The 21,681-nt window shown below is 40.6% G+C and overlaps 1 protein-coding gene across 1 annotated transcript in view; it reads left to right on the top strand.

Moving 5' to 3' along the window:
• Nucleotides 1-21,681, top strand: part of scp2a (sterol carrier protein 2a) — a 128,028-nt gene that overhangs the window by 36,144 nt on the left and 70,203 nt on the right. The window contains exons 9-11 of the mRNA XM_028810867.2: nucleotides 3,579-3,729; nucleotides 10,677-10,824; nucleotides 13,460-13,567. Of these exons, the coding sequence (XP_028666700.2) occupies nucleotides 3,579-3,729; nucleotides 10,677-10,824; nucleotides 13,460-13,567 (407 nt within the window). The remainder of the gene's footprint in view (nucleotides 1-3,578; nucleotides 3,730-10,676; nucleotides 10,825-13,459; nucleotides 13,568-21,681) is intronic.

Here is a 21,681-nt window from a genome sequence, read left to right as displayed (position 1 = left end):
GCAAAATAAACTACGTGATTAAAGTGGAAATTTCGAGATTAAAGTTGACATTTCGTGCTTTTTTTTCCCCACTGTGTGCCTATCTTTTTCTCTGTACCCTAATAAGCTTTCATATGACACTCAGACGGTGGGCTACGACTTGCCTTTTCACGGCGACTTTGATATGTGATTTCTTTTTTATTTCGGGCACTGTGCGACTTTGTGAACTTGAGTTTTCGAGTTTCTCCGACACTGTGTCACTTGATCAACTTCCTTTTGTTGATTATACCACTGTTTAAACCAACAAATAGTACGTTTTTCCTTTGCCTCCACTTGGTATTCGCTGAAATTCTTATATTTTCCCCCGTGCTTTTCCCATTGTCTTTTCACAGAAGGCTAGTTATATCGATTTGCATATTCAAAGAGGCGTAATTCTGTGAGGAGTTGGGGCGGGACAGAAGGCGCGTGCACGTGCGTTACTTTTCACGCTGATCGGGATTTATGTAGTGGAAGAACGCAGGATTTTTGTGTGCGTACACACATTCCCGCTTTTGTGCTTACGCCATGTTATAGTGTGAGTTCTACGCATGGCGTTATACATGAGGCCCCAGATCCTTGGACTTATACCAAACAGGATGTATACCAAACAAATTTTTCCCATAAGAAATAAAGGGAAAATGATTAATCCGTTCCCATGAAAAAAAATCCTATTGTTATTGGCATATTATACATTGATAGGGTTGTATAAAATAATTTAAACACTGCTTAATACTAAAATACATAAATACAAAAGCAATTAGATGAAATAAATGAAAATTTAACCTCACTTTACCTTGCTGAGAAGAGCCGAGTGCCTACTAAGACTGATCTTTCCCGTCCTTTAACCTCCTTTATCTTCCTCTTTTCCTCGATCCATCTATCCCCCCCCTTCCTGGTGCTGACCTGTATATATACATCCACCCGCGCTTACGTCGGTGCAGCGCCTTAATCACACGCCGCAGGAAGCCAATGAAGCAATTGAGAACGAGCACACCCACATGTGCAGGTGCGACTTGCTCCAACTACCTCATTAACTCCCAGCGGTCGTGCAGTCTCGCCCACGGAGAATGACACGGCTATACAGATTTAAAACCTGGCCCTTTTTTTTGAAGCCACGGACCCGCTATATCACAGGCAGTCTTGGCTTTGTCTCAAGAGAGGTAAATAAGGGTAGCACGCAAGTTGTATTCCAAACAAAGGTCGTATACCAAGCAAAATTTTTCACGTCCAAACAGGACGCATACCAAGTTGGACTTATTCCAAAGCGGAAGTATACCGAGGTACCACTGTATATAATTACAGGTGTGACAGCAGATGGCGCTATACCATCACTCAACCTGACACAGACAGACGCAGAAGGCACACTTATAAAAACACAAATGTTTTTTGTTTATTCTTTGCTCATGTGGAACATCTTCCCAGTTCCCATGAGCACACAACACAGTCCCCAAGGCACACCACAATTCTTACTCCTCTTCTCTCTTATCTCCACCACTCCTCTCCGGCAAGCTTCGACCACTACCACCCGACTCTGGCTCCCGGAATAGTATCAGCTGGTGCCTTATATCGGTCACCCCGAAGTGCTCCTGGTACTCATTGACCTACTTCCGTGCGATAAAGTAATTGTCACCATTAACGCGTTAATTTACCCAGCCCTAATATATAATATACAGTGCACCTGGAAAGTATTCACAGCGCATCACTTTTTCCACATTTTGTTATGTTACAGCCTTATTCCAAAATGGATTAAATTCATTTTTTTCCTCAGAATTTTACACACAACACCCCATAATGACAATGTGAAAAAAGTTTACTTGAGGTTTTTGCAAATTTATTAAAAATAAAAAACTGCAACCAACAGTTGCGGCCAGAATATTAGTAAAATCTGTAAATATACAAAAGAAAAATTATTATTTATTGGAGTCAAAATCTTGAAATTCTTTAAATATGTAAGAGAAAAATCATGAAATGAGAATAAAATATTTACTCTCTTACCGATTGGAGTATTCCTGTTAAACTGAGGTTCAGTATGCTCAATGAGTATTTATAAGAGACTGAATAAATGATCCATTTATTTTAATTGACATTCTTTTAGATAAAAAAAACTTTTTTTAAAATAACTTGAAAAATCACGTGAAAACTTAAGTGGTATGCAATGAGTCATTGTAACTTGACCTTCAGCTAACTAAATCACCTAAATACAAACATTGTTGTTATGAATAGATTATATTTTTTTGATCGAGTAAGGCCTGGATCTTTTACCTGATACAAAATACAGGCCTTTAATGACCTCTTGGGCACGGCCATCAGCAGTGTGTCTGTCTGCGGAGAGAGTGTCGACCTCGTCGAGAGGTTTACTTATCTTGGCAGTAGCATTCATGTCTCTGTGACTCTTCCTATGAAGTCAGAAGACGGATTGGGAGAGCATGGGGGGGGGGGGGGGGGGGGGGTCATAAGGTCGCTGGAAAGGGGTGTGTGGCGCTCCTGATATCTCTGCAAAAGGATGAAGGTCCAAGTCTTTAGAGTCTTGGTGCTTCCTGTCTTGCTATATGGTTGCGAGACATGGACGCTATCCAGTGACCTGAGATGAAGACTGAACTCCTTCATGTGTGTCTTTTTGGAGAATCCTTGGGTACCGTTGGTTTGACTTTGTGTTGCTCATGGAGTCCTGAGTGAGACACATTACCTGCATTGTGAGGGAGCTTCAGTTATGACACTTACGGCCATGTGGCGCGTTTCCCCGAGGGTGGTCCAGCTCGTAAGATCTTCATCGTTGGGGACGTGAGTGGCTGGACCAAGGCCAAGGGGTCGCCCACGTAACACCTGGCTGCGGCAGATAGAGGGTCATTTCTGGAGGGTGCGACTGGACCGCGCGTTTGCCTTGGGGGTTGCCAACCAGGATCCTGAGTTGTTTCATTGTGTAGTTGGTGCGGCAACGCACTGTACCAGTGCATGCTCCCCAACTTAACTTGACTTGATCGAGTAAACTTTCTTTCACAGGAACAAAAATAAAAACCACGACTTTTTTGATATTTTAGTTTATAATTTAAAAATGGAATAAGAATCTGAAAATCTAACAACATCACATTAAAGTTCGATAAATTCTGAAAAGAATGATACCAAACTAACCCTGATTTAAAGTGTGACAAAAAACGTGATATAAAAACGTCACATAAAATCATTTCACTTTTAGGCTTAGGATTTTATATATATATATATATATATATATATATATATATATATATATATATATATATATATATATATATAGAGTAGGTAGATATATAAGCGTATACTGTATATCAAGATAATTTACAAATTATTAAATTATGTATGTGTGATGCCATTAAAGGGGATTCCCCATATAGGCCAGACTGTAAATGAATCAAACAAATCCAAAGCATCAATTCACTTATACAGGTAGATCAAAAGAATCAAAGTGCCCATCACTACTCATTCTGGTTTACACTGTGATATTAATATTGACATAACAGTGCTGTCATTTTTCCTGTCCAGTGACTATTTTTGTCAGTCATTTGTTAAACATTTGTTTGTTAAAGCCCTACATCAGATGGTGCTGCAGTGGCCATCCTTGCCAATGAAGATTTTGTTAGGAAGCATGCTCTTGAAAGCAAGGCAGTTGAAATCCTGGCCCAGGAGATGGTGACGGATTTGAGGAGCTCCTTTGAGGAAAACAGTTGTATGAAAATGGTAAGAGCTTATCTTCTTCTCAGACCAGGTACGTGACTGTATTTGAGATAGCAGCTTCTTCTTCTTTCGGCTGCTCCCGTTAGGGGTTGCCACAGCGGATCATCTTCTTCTGTATCTTTGAGATAACAGCTTAATGGGGGTAAAAACTGTGATTCTGGTGCTATGGCATTAAATGCTGTGGTACTTTTTACTTGGCAGTTTGTCACTGGTGTGTGTTTGTTTTGAGATGTTGGAACAAATCACTTTCCATTAGGAGATCAAATTTTCATCATGTTTTTCCAATTGATTTTTTGATCCATTTTGAATCAGGTAAATGACAATTCAAATAGATAGAATTTATTTGTCCCCAGTGAGAAATTTTAGCTTTTTACAGAAGCACTTTAAATACATTAATGAACTGTATGTCACATAGTTTTGTCTTAGTAGAGTATAATATTACTGTACTTTCCTCTTTAGTATTAATAATTTGTCAGATTGCCTCAAATCTCACAGACTTACCACTGTTTATAAGGTATTGTACCATATAACTTCTCCCCACCTTCCCTTCTACATTTCTAACCTCAGGCAATTAGGTGTAGTAAAAGACAAGCAGGAGTTAGGTTACAGTTTAAATAATGTATTATTGATAATATTCATAAATAATAACAATATGCAAAATACATTTGAATATTGGCAACCATACAACCTGATAACTGGTGATGTCTTGTTTCAGGCGGCACACAGACTTGTTAGTTATTTAAAAATGTCTCTAGTTAAGTCCTCATTTGTGGTCAGCTTTCTTCAGAACAGGCCACATGTCTGTCTCAATATGGCTGCTGCACTGTGCTCGTCATTGTGTTGTCCTTTTCAGTTCATGGTATGTGTGAGATGCTCATTCATCAGTTTGGTAAGAGAGAGCGAGGTTAAGCAAGCAAATTTATAGATTCTCTGTCCAACCCCTAGAGCCAGTAGGACGTCATGGTACTTAAAGGCTTCTGATACAAGCCAGTTCCAAACATCCATACTTCAGACCAATGGGGGAATAGAACACCTTCACACCTGCCATCCACCAAAACCATATGTTAAGGTAAAGCTTGGCAGTTAGGCAGCCTGGCTTTCCGGCGGGGGTTGACTGAGAGACTTTAGCAGAGAAACACTTGCCAAACTGGTTTGAGGCACTTCTCCCCCCCCCACCCCCCACCCCCCCCTCCTATCGTAAAATTACAAAGAGACTCAATCCTAAAAGGGGGGGAAGGGGTTGTTAAACCATCAAACCATTGCTGTTATTATCTATAATGTAACACTAATATTACATTGCTTTGCCTAAGTTACAAATAAAGACATACAAAATATCTATCAACTTGTATGCAAAATTTCACATCACAACACACACACAGACTATGGTCTGAACACCCACCAGAATGACTAAAAAGGAGAAAAGTACAAAAAAGAAAAATGTCTGACTTGGCCGTCACAGTCACAATGAGGCGTTATACAGGCGATTGCTATTTTTTTAAAAAGAAGCCCCCGTATCGTTTCTTGACACACTTCTTTTGAATAATCTATTGCCTCAAGTCCTCAGTTGTGGTGTGTCAAAGAGGGAACTTGCAGCTTTGTTTATAATGGCACTCAGTTTTGTTTCAATTCTCACCTACAGTGCTTCCGGAAAGTATTCACAGCGCATCACTTTTTCCACATTTTGTTATGCTACAGCCTTATTCCAAAATGGATTAAATTCATTTTTTCCTCAGAATTCTACACACAACACCCCATAATGACAACATGAAAAAAGTTTACTTGAGGTTTTTGCAAATTTATTAAAAATAAAAAAATTGAGAAAGCACATGTACATAAGTATTCACAGCCTTTGCCATGAAGCTCAAAATTGAGCTCAGGTGCATCCTGTTTCCCCTGATCATCCTTGAGATGTTTCTGCAGCTTCATTGGAGTCCACCTGTGGTAAATTCAGTTGATTGGACATGATTTGGAAAGGCACACACCTATCTATATAAGGTCCCACAGTTGACATTTCATGTCAGAGCACAAACCAAGCATGAAGTCAAAGGAATTGTCTGTAGACCTCCGAGACAGGATTGTCTCGAGGCACAAATCTGGGGAAGGTTACAGAAAAATGTCTGCTGCTTTGAAGGTCCCAATGAGCACAGTGGCCTCCATCATCCGTAAGTGGAAGAAGTTCGAAACCACCAGGACTCTTCCTAGAGCTGGCCGGCCATCTAAATTGAGCGATCGGGGGAGAAGGGCCTTAGTCAGGGAGATGACCAAGAACCCGATGGCCACTCTGTCAGAGCTCCAGAGGTCCTCTGTGGAGAGAGGAGAACCTTCCAGAAAGACAACCATCTCTGCAGCAATCCACCAATCAGGCCTGTACGGTAGAGTGGCCAGACGGACGCCACTCCTTAGTAAAAGGCACATGGCAGCCCGCCTGGAGTTTGCCAAAAGGCACCTGAAGGACTCTCAGACCATGAGAAAGAAAATTCTCTGGTCTGATGAGACAAAGATTGAACTCTTTGGTGTGAATGCCAGGCGTCACGTTTGGAGGAAACCAGGCACCGCTCATCACCAGGCCAATACCATCACTACAGTGAAGCATGGTGGTGGCAGCATCATGCTGTGGGGATGTTTTTCAGCAGCAGGGACTGTGAGACTAGTCAGGATAAAGGGAAAGGTGACTGCAGCAATGTACAGAGTCATCCTGGATGAAAACCTGCTCCTGAGCGCTCTTGACCTCAGACTGGGGTGACGGTTCATCTTTCAGCAGGACAACGACCCTAAGCACACAGCCAAGATATCAAAGGAGTGGCTTCAGGACAACTCTGTGAATGTCCTTGAGTGGCCCAGCCAGAGCCCAGACTTGAATCTGATTGAACATCTCTGGAGAGATCTTAAAATGGCTGTGCACCAACGCTTCCCATCCAACCTGATGGAGCTTGAGAGGTGCTGCAAAGAGGAATGGGCGAAACTGGCCAAGGATAGGTGTGCCAAGCTTGTGGCATCATATTCAAAAAGACTTGAGGCTGTAATTGCTGCCAAAGGTGCATCGACAAAGTATTGAGCAAAGGCTGTGAATACTTATGTACATGGGATTTCTCAGTTTTTTTTATTTTTAATAAATTTGCAAAAACCTCAAGTAAACTTTTTTCATGTTGTCATTTATGGGGTGTTGTGTGTAGAATTCTGAGGAAAAAATGAATTTAATCCATTTTGTAATAAGGCTGTAACATAACAAAATGTGGAAAAAGTTATGTGCTGTGAATACTTTCTGGATGCACTGTATGCTACGAAATCCAGGGGGTCCTGAGTGTGTCCCATAACTGAGCCTGCCCATTTAATTAGCCTCTTGATTAGGTGGGCCTCTCCTGAAGTGATGTGACCAGCCCAGCACACCACACTGGCCATCACAGAGTTGTAGAAGATATGAACGATGTCACTTCACATTAAAGGAAGGCAGTCTCCTAAATACAAAGCCTTCTCCAGCTCCTCTGTGTTACGTGACCAGCCCAACCTGTCATTCCTGTTGACCCCCAAGTAGTTTTAGGATCGCACCAATCCTTAATCATTAAAAAGAGACACTCTGCTTAGTAGCACAGAAATAATGCAGGGACAAATCTCCTGAAAGATCTTTTATTTATGCATGTAACAGTTTGTTTTGACGTTAAAAGAAAATGTGTCACACACTGCCATTGGTTTTGAAATCATACAAATCACCAAGGCCAGATAATATTTACCCTCGAGTTCTTAAGGAGGCCAACGAGTACAGATATAAACCAGATATGACACATATTTTTAGAAAGTCACTGCCTACTGGAGAGCTTCCAAAGGACTGGAAAATAGCAAATATCATCCCATTATATAAAAAAGGGTGACAGGGCAGATCCAAGCAACTGCAGGCCAGTAAGCTTAACATGCATCACGGGAAAATTAATGGAAGGAATTATTAAGGAGAAGATTGAGCAGCGCATGACAAGAACAGGAGTTATTCTGAACAGTCCGCATGGGGTCAGAAGAGAGAGGTTTTACTGACAGGTTGGAATTCTATGATGAGGCAACAAAAGGATATGACCAGAGTGGAACTTATGATATTATTTATGTGGACTTTCAGAAAGCATTTGATGCTTTCTGAGAGGGTGCCACATGAGAGGGTGGGCTAGGGTTGCCAGATTAGAAAATTAGAAATACGGGACACTCTTAAAATCTCTCTATATATTACTATATATATAAATTTATACATGCCCCCTACACACCCAGACCAATATATTATATTAAAGTAGAAACATAAGTTAAAAACATAAAGCAAGAATTTGAATGGGTTATGAGGAAAACAAAAGTAAAATCATTCGAAAAGTATTTAATACAAGCTAAAAAGAAATTCTGTAAAAGTGAAATCATTTGAAAATATTTATTTAATGCAGACAACAGAGAAATATTATTATTATTTAATACAGGCAATTAGAAAAGAAGTGGGCAGTGGCAAGTAGTAACAACACACTTTGTTGACGCTGTATGTTGCAGTGCTGTTTCCTCGTTACATTTGGGTTATTTTCATCAAGATAATCTGAGAAAAGAAAGCATAATTACTTATAAAGTTACAACTAAGTACCGTAAGAAGGTAGTAAAAATATATTTTTATTAAGAAATTTGAAAATGAACTAAATACGGGACATTTGGGTGTCCCTGAAAAGTCAGTACGGGACAGGGGACAAAATGATCAAATTTGAGACATGTCCCATATATAAGGGACGTCTGGCATCCCTAGGTTGGGCATCAAACTAAACAAAGTGGGAGTTCAGGGTGATGTGTGTACATAGGTGCAGAATTGGCTCAGACACAGGAAGCAGAGGGTGATGGTGTGAGGAACCTCATCAGAATTGGCCGATGTTAAGAGTGGTGGCCAGCAGGGGGAAGTGTGGGTGCCACTGCTGCTACTCATAACATATATAAATGCTTAGATCTTGCCTGAAGAAGGGGCCTGAGTTGCCTTGAAAGCTTGCATATTGTAATCTTTTTAGTTAGCCAATAAAAGGTGTCATTTTGCTTGGATTTTCTGTACATTCATAATGGCTAACACGGTACAACACCCTAGTACTACACATAGGAAGTAAAAATGTGAGGTTTGAATACACAATGGGCAGTGTACAGAATGATGGTGCGAGGAACTTAATCAGAACTGGCCGATGTTAAGAGTGGTGTTCCACAGGGTTCAGTGTGGGGGCTGCTGCTATTTTTAATATTTTATAAATGATTTAGATAGGAATATAAGTAACAAGCTAGTTAAGTTTGCAGATGATACCAAGATAGGTGGACTGACAGATAATTTGGAATCCATCATATCATCACAGAAGGACTTGGACAGCAGGCAGGCTTGGGAAGATTTGTGGCAGATTAAATTTAATGTCAGTAAATGTAAAGAATTACACATAAGAAGTAAAAATGTTAGGTTTGAATAGACAATGGGCGGTCGGAAAATCGAGAGTACACCTTATGAGAAGGATTTAGGAGTCGTAGTGGACTCTAAGCTATCGACTTCCTGACAGTATTCAGAAGCCATTAAGAAGGCTAACAGAATATTAGGTTATATAGCGCCTTGATGTGTGGAGTACAAGTCACAGGAGGTTCTGTTGAAGCTTTATAACACACTGGTGAGGCCTCATCTGGAGTCCTGTGTGCAGTTTGGGTCTCCAGACTACAAAAAGGACATAACAGCACAAGAAAAGGTCAAGAGAAGAGCGACTGGGCTGATTCAGGGGCTACAGGGGATGAGTGATGAGGGAAGAGCAAAAGAGCTGAGCCTTTACAGTTTAAGCAAAAGAAGATTAAGAGGTGACATGATTGAAGTGTTTGAATTTATGAAGAGAATTAGTCCATTGGATTGAGACTGTTATTTTAAAATGAGTTCATCAAGAACACAGGGACACAGTTGGAAACTTGTTAAGGGTAAATTTCACAAAAAACATTGGGAAGTTTTTCTTCACACAACGAAAGATAGACACTTGGAATAAGCGACCAAGTAGAGTGGTGGGCAGTAAGACTTTAGGACTTTCAAAACTCAACTTGATGTTTTTTTGGAAGAAATAAGTGGAAAGGACTGGCGAGCTTTGTTGGGCTGAATGTCTTGTTCTCGTCTGGAGTGTTCTAATGTTCTAAATACTAAAAAGAGTGCTAGGGGTTAAGGGTTTTCTCAGGTAGCCTCTCATCATTGTAGATCTGTTTTGAGTGTGACTTGGAATGTACAAGTGAAACATGCTACAAAGGTCATTTCTCAGGGGTGAATCAATTAGAAGCCATAGTGTTATGCAAGGAACAACTTTGTCAGTGAGTCCCCATTGTCACCACCGATTAGCTTCTTAGCAAAGCTGCCTGACTGGAAAATGTTCTGTCTTTTGTGCCGCTGATTTCATCTATCAGGTTTCATTTATTAAGCAGGTAATATACTTGTGTTATACTTCTTGTTTGTCGGTTTTGTTCAAAAGTCAGTCTATCGTGCAAACTTAATGTTTAAGGCTAGGTGGGTTTTCAGCTAGCGAGTCGTCTTATCGTCTTAGTGAAACGGTTACCTGAGTCACAAATGCACCATCCACTGAAAGGTTTAACCTCCACTCCATAGTCAAGCCAGCAGTAAAGAAATGGTCACTCTACTGTTGTCTTGTTAGCAACAGTCATGTGTAGACGGGAAAGCAGCAGTGCGCTTTGAGATCGTGTGTGATTGATACTGAGATTCTCAAACCATGACAGTGTTTGTCCTCTGGCAGTCAGCTTGGTTCTGTTTCCTGGTGTTAATGGAAAAGGTGATGTAAATTCAGCCTTTGGTGTGTTAGGTGAGTATAAGGCTATGGTTTCAGGCATGAGGCTAACTCATTCAAAATTTGCAATTGTAGACACACACACACACACACACACACTAGCCCACCATTCCAAATACAGTTTTAATGTCTATCTCTTGTATTTCCCAGGTGGGATATGACATGACTCAACAGGCGGCTCAGCAATGCTTCCAGAAGACTGGCCTGCAACCCACAGATGTCAGCGTCATTGAACTTCACGATTGTTTTTCTGCCAATGAGTTGATTACCTATGAGGCTCTTGGACTCTGTTCTAAAGGTAAAACTAAAAATATTCCAGTGTCACGCATTTGTAGAAAACAGTGAAGTAGAGCTGAACAGTTTGTGGAAAATATCTAACTGCAATTTTTCTGACAGATATTGTGATCATGGTTTGCAGTATATTTTTTTGAAAGTCAAGCTTCAGTTCAACATTCACTGTGTAATAGATTTATATATATATATATATATATATATATATATATATATATATATATATATATATATATTTATATATTTATATATATTTATATATATATATATATTTATATATTTATATATATATATATATTTATATATTTATATATATATATATATTTATATATTTATATATATATATATATATTTATATATATATATATATATATATATATATATATATATATATATATATATATATATATATATATATGTATATATATATATATATATATATATATATATTTATATATATATATATATATAATACATAGTCATATGAAAAAGTTTGGGAACCCCTCTCAGCCTGCATAATGATTGACTTTCAACAAAAAAGATAACAGTGGTATGTCTTTCATTTCCTAGGAACATCTGAGTACTGCAGTGTTTTCCGAACAGAGATTTTTACTGAAGCAGTATTTAGTTGTATGAAATTAAATCAAACTAGCCGATGCCCGCTGTAGCATATGGCGGTGTAAGAATAGGAACGGAAAACGGTGAGAAAGGAATTCAGAAATCAAGAAGAAATAAATACTTCTTGAAAGACACAGTGTGCATGTAGATTTTCCGGCCAAGCAGGATTACATGTGAAAGTGATAAATAAATCAGGCTCTCCAAATTTCCGTACTATGGCCATGGCATCCTGATAGTTTTGTTGCATGTGTCTTGGACTTCCTGGAAATGTGGACGGTAATATGATCGTTTTTCGTACACGAACGTTGTTATTTTCAGCGTTTGCTTGCATTGCGTCTGATAGTTCCACATGCAGATATTGTTGATGCAATCTGAGATAGTTGAGACGCGCGCCCTCTGTTTTAACATACACATCTACGACGTACTGTTCATTCTTCATTGCTAATCTGTTCTCATAAAATTGGCATTGAGTAAGCCTTATTCGCTTGGCGCTTCTTTTATCAGGAACATGTTGTAAATCTTTGTGCCAGCCAATGTCTCCGTAAGGGAATAAAAGTGGGTAAACCATAGGATCGCAATTCATATTGAGCGTGGAAATCTGTTTACAGGAGTTGCCTATGGGATAGATGCAAATGTCCCTTTAGGCAGGCGTTTCGCCATCTTCTCTGACGAAAATTGTTGCAACATCGGTGTGACATGTCGGGGCATTGTATCGTCGTAAATCCTGCCCAGGGTTTTCCTTGAAAACCATTTGTACAGATGCTGTTGGATTGGACTGAGCGATTTCATACATGTGTTTGTATGATTTAGTGAAGGTGTTGATGGTTCTGAGCATGGAATCTAGCTGGAGAAGTACATTTTCGCTGTATGCAGAGTTTGCTTTATTTTGTAAGTGTACTTCAGTAGCTTGCGCTGTGTCAAAAACATACAACTGTCCATATTCTGGAGAGGTAAAAGTGTTAGCGTATAGTGGTGAGATTTGGTGATTTGCCCGTGTATTTTAAAACAGTATGGTCCGTGGCTAGGAGGTTGAGTTATGTGTGCACCCATGGAAGCAAACGCTAGAGAAGAGCTGTATTCTTCAATGTGTTCACGATAATTTTTAGCTTCTGATGTTTGCTGTGTAAGAAGCTGTTGTAAAGACACAGGTGGCTCCCGCAAAGGTGGTAAAGCTACTTTACTGTTCTGGCAGCACCTCGAGCACTTGTTGGATGGATTACACTCAGCAGGCCAGTATAGTGCATGACATGGAAGACAACGAATAGGAATCGAGAAATGCCGTGCTGGCTGCGTGTGGGCGGGACCAGTTTTGAAGTGGAAGCAGGACAAACCAGAAGAGAAATATATAGAAGCGATGTGAAAAACTGGCTGTCTGGGGGCGGGGGGGTTGGGGGGGGGGGGATTGTTTAGGGTGGCTGAACGCATGGGAAACAGCTAAAGGGCCTAAATAATAGTAATTCTAAGCCAGACCAGGGGGCGACAGAGTGTGCTGACTGTCTCTCTCAGTCTCTTGCGGACCATTCTCCGGAAATCCCGCTTGGTTCTTGCGCCACTGATGACATCACTTCTGGTTCCCGAGGCCAATGAAGACGTCACTTCCGGTTCCGCCATCAGTGATGTAATTTCCCTTGCTCTATGTTAAAACGCCATTTTGTCTCAATGCCAGTTAGTTCTGTTTTGGACTCTGTTCTATGAACAACTCTCACTATTCAATCAACTTTTGCAGCCAGGAAAACAATATATGGGTGGCTGCCCCAAACCTTTATGATGTCTGTGACTTGTTTATGTGACAATATATATATACACACTACAATGTGTTTTATTTTCATTCCACTTAAACGATTTGGAGTATATTGTTAAGGCCATTATATAAAATACAATTGATAATCAATTTTCAATACAAACTGTAATGCGACTACAGGACAAACCGTAAAGGGGAGGAATGCTGCTGAAAGGCACTTGTAGATATGTTAGTCAGTGAGCGTACGTATCATTCTTAAGGTGTCTGTTTTTCTGATTGCCAGGTAAAGCTGGAGAGCTGATTGACAGGGGTGATAACACCTATGGTGGGAAATGGGTGGTGAACCCAAGTGGAGGTCTCATCTCTAAAGGCCATCCTTTAGGGGCCACAGGTAAGCATAGCAATATGTCTGTTTCATTAATGTTAGGACTTATTATACTGTATATAATGATGAATTGCTGTTTTAAAAGCCATGTCTTTTTTTAACTTCTTTAATGTATTAGGTATGTGATATGTATATGCAAGTGGCTAGTTGTGTATGTGCTACAACCACCTTTTCAGGTGTCTGACTGGCACACCATGACTGGTGGAATTGACTTTAGCGGACAGCTTCTTGTATATTTGCTGTATTAAATTGGTTGGGCATTACTGACCTTTTCTAATTGGCAGTGTGTTTTATATTCTTTCAAGGCGATACATTCTTTCTTTATAGTAAAATAAGAAAACTTCTCCAAAGTAGTACCAGACACTGTAGTGTCTTCCAGATGTTTGAGTCAAATGACATGAACGACAGTTCCAAACATAGTATGCTTGCTGTCTTGTATTGGGATCAAAGTTGCACACTTTATTCTTAAACTTATAGAAACAGTATTGAAGCAAACAAATTCATAAAGCAAACAGCAAATTTAATAAACGTCAAGAGACGTTTGACTTTGTTTCTGTCTTCCTGGAGTGAAACAAATTCAAAGCCGTCCCCTTCAGTTCTGTCGAGCTACAGAGGGGTAGACAATAAAGATTTATTATTACTGTGAAATAGGAGACTTTTGCAGAACTGTAGCTGATTCTGCAGTCCCCTGACTGATGTCAGTATGAAAGTGTGTTTTGTGTGTGAGTGAAGCAGCTCTAAAAAGCAAAAGGCCAGCCGAATACGTCACAATACAGAGTAAAATGAGGTGACTAGAACTCTGCTTCCATAAGAGAGTCACTGATAATCTTAGTTAATGCAGTCTTGGTACAATGGGTTGGTTGGAAGCCAAACTGGAAGACTTTATGTAACTTGCTGAAGAGTTTAAATGAACTTGCAACTGTCTTCTCACACACTTTAGATACAAATAGATATTTTGAAATAGGACGATAACTAAGCATGGCTGCAGGATCAAGATTTGGCTTTTTAGAATTGGTTTGTTTAGCAGTGATATTAAGGACAATGGATACTTTTCTGGAAGTCAAAGACACATTTAATGCCAGGGGATTCACAAACTCCTGCATTACATGCTTTTTAGCAAAGGGCCAGGGGTTGGATCTAGGGAATTAGGGGAAGAATTCATCTTGAAAGTCTGAACAAGAACTGTCTCTTAAACAACCCTAGAAAGTTACTTAGAAAAGAGCCCAGAGAAATTACCTCTCCATTGAGAAATTAAGGAGGAACAGAGCTGGGCTGAGTAGTAGCTCGAGGCTTTACTTGCTCTCTGATCTTTAGCAGAAAAAAAAAAGATCTCAAATGTCATCAGAGCAAACTAGATTTGTTTGTCTGGGCTTGATAATTTAACTAATTATGGCAAGTTAATGCTTAGGATTTTTATGATCTTTATTTATAAACTGTAAAGTAGGCGCTTTATTGCGCCCAACCCGGCACAGACTCACACGGAGGCACATGTAAAAACACAACAAAGACTTTATTTTCTTCACCTGTGGGGCACGTCTTCCCCGTGAACCCCACAGGCACAACACAGTCCAGCACAACACAAGCACAAAGCACCAACACTCCCTTCTGGTAGCACCACTCCTCCCGTCAAGCTTTGTCCTCCTCCTCCCGACTCTGGCCACTTAGTGGTGGTTGCTGGCCGCTTTTATAGCCCACCCGGAAGTGCTCCAGGTGCTTGATCACGTGTTTCCAGTTGCACTTCCAGTTGGGGCTGACGATTCATCCAGCCAGGCTCAGGGCCCCATGCAGCCATAGACATAGAATTACTAGATGCCGCATGACCAGCGGCATCGTATGTCAATGTCGCCGCCATTTTGCGAGTGGCACTGCTGTGGAGCGAATTAATGGATAAAGATGCCTCATGCATGTGTTGCTTGGGATTGTACAAACCGCTGTACGCTCCAAACCAGATCCCGGGGGGATTACATTTCATAGGTAAGGCTGAACAATTGTTTTGGTTATATCTGGCTATTAGAAAATCCTGTTTTAAAATCTTAACTTTAGCTACGCCAGGCTAAGCTAGCAAATCTATGTATTTATGTGCTCAAGTGAGCCTCCAAACAACGTTTTGGCTAAACGTATTTAGTCACTAACTATGTAGATTGTTGTTAGCTGTTAACATTTCTCAAACTTTGAAGGTTTCCCAAAGAAATCCACCTCAGGAAGCAGTGGGAGGAAGCCCTTAGACGGGATTTTGAGAAAGCTGTGCTGTGATGTGTGCCATGCTAGTTTGGTAACAGATGCTGTACCGGCATCATATGATCAAAGCTACCACTCGCTCACATTAAAAAACAAAGGAGGTTTGATGATTCCTTCTGAGGGTCCAGTCGAGGTGGTTAAAGTAGCTGAGCGTGTTATCCAACAGTCGACATTAGGGCAAGCTGTCAGTGTATCTTTGATCAATCAGTTTGTTCAGGCTGAGATTAGTTCAGATGATGTGTTTTTTCTCAAGGAGCTCATTGAGGAAACACAGTTTGAAATTGACAACCATCATTTAATTCTCATGTCTTTAGTTGTGTCCGTCTTCCACAAACTAAGGCTGCACCATATTGCCAGACTGAATACTCTCAAATTACAGAGTGGCAACACACGGAAAAAGCTATGGAAGACAGTTCTGTTTCATGGATTTTAGATCCTATCCTGTATATATTTAAGTAACCACACGGGGTGTGTGCGTGTGTGTGTGCGTGTGTGTGTGTGTGTGTGTGTGTGTGTGTGTGTGTGTGTGTGTGTGTGTGTGTGTGAGAGAGAGAAAGAGAGAGATGTCGAGAGAGGAATGAGTGAAATGTTTTCAGAAATTATTAAGCCAATTTGTATACAATAAAATTGTTTATTTTTGTCATTAAGTGTATCATTTCACTGTTAAAAGAAAGACCAGACTGCCAGTTGCAGTCTTACTATTTTGACTTTCAGACATTGGTCAAGTTTTCGTCTAAATAATTAATAATAATAATAATAATACATTTTATTTAATAGGTGCCTTTCTTAGCACTCAAGGACACCTTACAATAAAATTAAACATTTGTAAAATTAAAACAAGAGAATGATAAATCAAAAAGTAATAATTAGTAAACAAACAAAGATAACTGGCAGTAACAGTGCAAAATTCACAATTGGTATGCCAGTTTGAAAAGATATGAGAGGGAAGAGAATTCCAAAGTTGAGGAGCACAATGAGAGACGCTGGAGCTCCCATAGACCAGAGTTTGATGTGCGGTACAGAAAGTCGAGCTGCAGATGAGGATCTGAGTGAGCAAGAGGAGTGTAAGTCTGGAGGAGATCAGTGAGGTTGTGGAGAGCTTTAAATGTTAAGAGCGGTATTGTGTATTGTATTCTGTAGTTAACAGGGAGCCAGTGAAGCAGAGATCGAAGAGGTGTTATATATTCAGTGGATTTAGAACAGCAGGTTATTATCCTGGCAGCAGAATTTTGTATAAGTTGTAAGCGATGGATAAGTTTTTGTGGGATGCCAGATAGAATAGCATTACAGTAATCTATACGTGAGGTGACTCGGGCATTAACCAATACTTCAGTACTGTGTTGCATAAGAACAGGATAAAGTCTAGAAATGTTTTGGAGATGGAAGAAGGCAGTCCGAGAAATGTTACTTATATGGGAGGAATTATTTAATAGTAATAATTATTATCCATCCATCCATTTTCCAACCCACTGAATCCGAACACAGGGTCACGGGGGCCCGCTGGAGCCAATCCCAGCCAACACAGGGCACAAGGCAGGAACCAATCCCAGGCAGGGTGCCAACCCACCGCAGGACACACACAAACACACCCATACACCAAGCACACACTAGGGCCAGTTTAGAATCGCCAATCCACCTAACCTGCATGTCTTTGGACTGTGGGAGGAAACCGGAGCGCCCGGAGGAAACCCACGCAGACACGGGGAGAACATGCAAACTCCACGCAGGGAGGACCCGGGAAGCGAACCCGGGTCTCCTAACTGCGAGGCAGCAGCGCTACCACTGCGCCACCGTGCCGCCCATAATAATTATTATTATTTTATTTAATAATTGCCATTATTATTGTATAAAAGGATATAAATAATTGCATTTAAACGATTCGCCAAAATCTGTTGTATGTAAACAATACTGTTTTAAACGTTAGTTTTTTCATCAGAAAACCCGGTTTCCACGTTTACTTGTATTAGTTTAAATGGCACTTTTGCCACTAGCAATATGGCGGACGCGCGGACGTATCATGTTGACTGGGCAACACAGTGAATGCGGTGTCTGTCTATATATGTCTATGCATACAGCGCCCCCTGGCGGCCACCCCAGATCCCAACTAGGCTGTGGAGAACTCCATCTCCCATGGAGCCCTGCGGGAAGCTGAGGCACCACCGTCAGCCAGGGAGGCTGCCACCAAGCGTCCCGGGGGAGGTATCGAGCAGCCCATGGTTGCTCCCCCAGAACATACTGTACGTCGAAGGGGCGTCCTGGCTGTCCGCCACAAAGCATAGAATCATAACAAGACCTGGCCTGTCTGTCTGCATTTCAAGTTCAATAAAAAATTGGTTACAGAAAATCTAGACCTCTGTAAATTCCTGTTAATGACCAGTTGGCCCTGTGTGTTTTCACCTGCAGTTTAACCTGCTGCCCACTCTTTGTGTTGTTTTAAATTGTTCCTTGCATGTTGGAAAAGAATGAAAGACAGATGTGTCTTCTCAGGAGTATACCTATCAAAATTGTTAAGTTTTATATGCTAATAAAACTCCACTTTGGTGGTATTTCTGGATTAAAGGAATGGTCTTTCCAAAAAATATGTTACATGTCATGTGACTGGTAGTGATGGCCAAAGAAAAATTTTAATCTCATGGTTCATAACAACTTTTCCGTTGAATGGGTGCCTGTGGTGACTCACTCTGGACAACAGCAAACAGTATCAAAAACATTTAAAAAAATCTTGTGCAACTCGCATGCATAATCCATATCTCATGTCATCCAGGTGTTTGCTCACAACCTGCAAAATACACAAATTGTTGCTAAAATATTGCAAAATAAATAACGCCGAAAGTGAAAATAGTTCACAAACAGGAAGCCCTTTCTCACAGTATTGTGCTTTTCAATTGAAGGTGAATTTGAATTCGAATTCACCTTTTTCTTTGGTCAAGAGTCCTGTCCTGTCCTGTTTGCTATCAGGCAAACCTATTAAATCTTATCAAACCACATGGGGAGAATAACATACTATCTATCTAAAAAGATCCATTCACTGATAGCTGGTATGACAAACGCAAACCTTCAGCCACCACTGCTGTGCCACCATGAGCATTTGTGACCCTTAGGTGCTCTTTGCTGACTTTGAGTTTAAATACTTGGGATCAACAGTACAAAGTAACGGGGATTGTGGAAGAGAACTGAAGAAGAGAGTGCAGGGAGGGTGGAGTGGGTGGAGAAGATTGACAGAAGTGATTTGTGACAGACGGGTATCAGCAAGAGTGAAAGGGAAGGTCTACAGGACGGTAGTGAGACCAGCTATGTTATATGGGCTGGAGACGGTGGCACTGACCAGAAAACAGGAGACAGAGCTGGAGGTGGCACAGTTAAAGATGCTAAGATTTGCATTGGGTGTGACGAGGATGGACAGGATTAGAAATGAGTGCATTAGAGGGTCAGCTCAAGTTGGACGTTTGGGAGACAAAGTCAGAGAGGCGATACTGTGTTGGTTTGGACATGTGCAGAGGTGAGATGCTGAGTATATTGGGAGAAGGCTGCTAAGGACAGAGCTGCCAGGGAAGAGGAAATGAGGAAGGCCAAAGAGAAGGTTTATGGATGTGGTGAGAGAGGACATGCAGGTGATGAGTGTGACAGAGCAAGATGGAGAGGACAGAAAGATATGGAAAAAGATGATCCGCTGTGACGACCCTTAATGGGAGCAGCTGAAAGAAGAAGAAGGTGCTCTTTGACTACTGCTCTCACTTGAATCCAGGGGTCTGTTTCTGCTCTTTTGCTTCCTCCTCCCAAAATGAGCTCTAAACACTCCTAACTTGGTTTACAACTTATATTTTTTGCATAGCTCTCCTCAGTATGGTTATGCCACCCTCTTCTAGAAGACCAAATTCTCTGAAACCAGTTTTCCAATTGCTGACTTTTGCCTCCATATGGAATTGTAATACCATGAGTAAGCCATGAAACTGCAAAAATATTATTCTGTAACCAAAGAAGCAATCCAGCTCTTCACAAGGACATAGCAGGTGGGATATTTTGTTACCTGCAATTGCAAGTGATGCTGTTTAAGGCATTAAAAACTCATTTACACTTAACATCCACAATTAACAAAGCACAGCTAGCATGCAACACTGAATAAGTCAAATTAAATTAAAACATCTGCTCTTTGACGACTGAGAGAATCCCAGAGAACTGCTAGTGGTAGGATGAGAGGATCAAAATCAAAAGAATATAATCGTGAAACACGTTGTCTTTAAGCCTACCTTCTTCACCTGAGGATACCCTTCCGTGAATTACAAGCAGAAGTGCAGTCCTGCTGAGGACCAGCAGATGGCAGGCTTTGGCCATCTGAGTCATTGAGGCATCAAATAGGAAGACCCTTTGTGCTGTGGAATGGGGGGGGCTATCCCTTCTTCAGCTTGCACCTCTAGGTCTGTTACAAAAGTTGGGCTGTGGAGACATCTCTCTGGAGATTAAAGAAATCATCAGCAGCTTAGACATCTCGTGACCCGCGTAATCCTACAACTGGCAAGTGCAGCAGCGGCAGACCACCCCCTGTCCATATTGGCATCCTCCAGGTCAGCACAGAGGAGAAGATGGAACAAAGCAGGCAAAAATGGTGAATTATATGTATAATATTGATTATATAGCGCCTTTTACTAATAGTACTTGAAGCAGTATTTTCAGCTGCTACTGGGGAACTTCTTACTTAGATATCCAACTAAAATGCAGCTTGTTTGATCTATTGATCTGTGTATCAATCTGGCAATTGATATATTTCTCTATCATATATTGTCTTTCATATTTATCCATCTGTCATACCATGCCATTCATGTCTATCTATCTATCTATTATATAGTGCCTTTCAACTATCTATCTATCTATCTATCTATCTATCTATCTATCTATCTATCTATCTATCTATCTATCTATCTATCTATCGCAGTGCTTTTTATATTTGTGTCCCTCATGTAGGTCCTTTCATATTGATTGATCAATTGATCTGTTTTGTGGTTTATCTTGTTTTCAAGATAACCAAATGTTTTCAAAGGTTTGTTCATTGTGCACTAGAGGGCACCAAAGGATACCCGTCTGTGATCTCTCTCTGCCTGTAATGGTGTGTACGTTCATCTTTGTAAGTTTAATTGGGTACACAGTGATCTTGAAGGAACTGTTTATGCTGCCTTGTGGACAGGGTGGCTCAGTGTAATTAAATTTTACTTTTAAATGGTGACGCTGGTGTTCCCATTTTTATTACTCTGTAGTAAACCTAGAGACTGGTGAACACAACAGATGAAGGTTAAGGGATCTGAGCTGCTTAATCCTAGTGACCTGATTTCAGAAAATCTACTGACATCAGAATGTTGCGTGAGCAGCGTGATGATCTCTTTTAAATACAAATATGCAGGAAAATTATAGTCATCAGTAGAAGAATGTTTCCCTCTGAAGGGGATGAAAAGGTTAAAGCTTTGCAAGTCTCTTAGCTGGAGTGGTGTTGAGGCTTAATGATTTGATATTAGGTATATTTTTAAAATATTTTTTACTTCAAAGGGGGAACTGTGCTTTTTAAAAAAAACCTGTCATCTCCTACTATCAGCATTTAACCACACATCATGGAACATTTTGCAAACATTTTGTTTTATAAATGTGAAGTTAACTTATGTTACCCATGCATGACGTGTTTCAGTTTATATCACCAGACATCCATCCATTATCCAACCTGCTATATCCTAGCTACAGGGTCATGGGGGTCTGCTGGAGCCAATCTCAGCCAACACAGGGCGCAAGGCAGGAAACATACTCTGGGCAGGGTGCCAGCTCACTGCTGGGCACACACACTAGGGACAATTTAGAATCGCCAATCCACCTAACCTGCATGTCTTTGGACTATGGGAGGA

This window comes from Erpetoichthys calabaricus, chromosome 10 (assembly GCF_900747795.2).
Source record: "Erpetoichthys calabaricus chromosome 10, fErpCal1.3, whole genome shotgun sequence".
Taxonomy (NCBI): Eukaryota; Metazoa; Chordata; class Cladistia; order Polypteriformes; family Polypteridae; genus Erpetoichthys; species Erpetoichthys calabaricus.
This window is presented reverse-complemented; position numbering and strand designations above follow the sequence as displayed.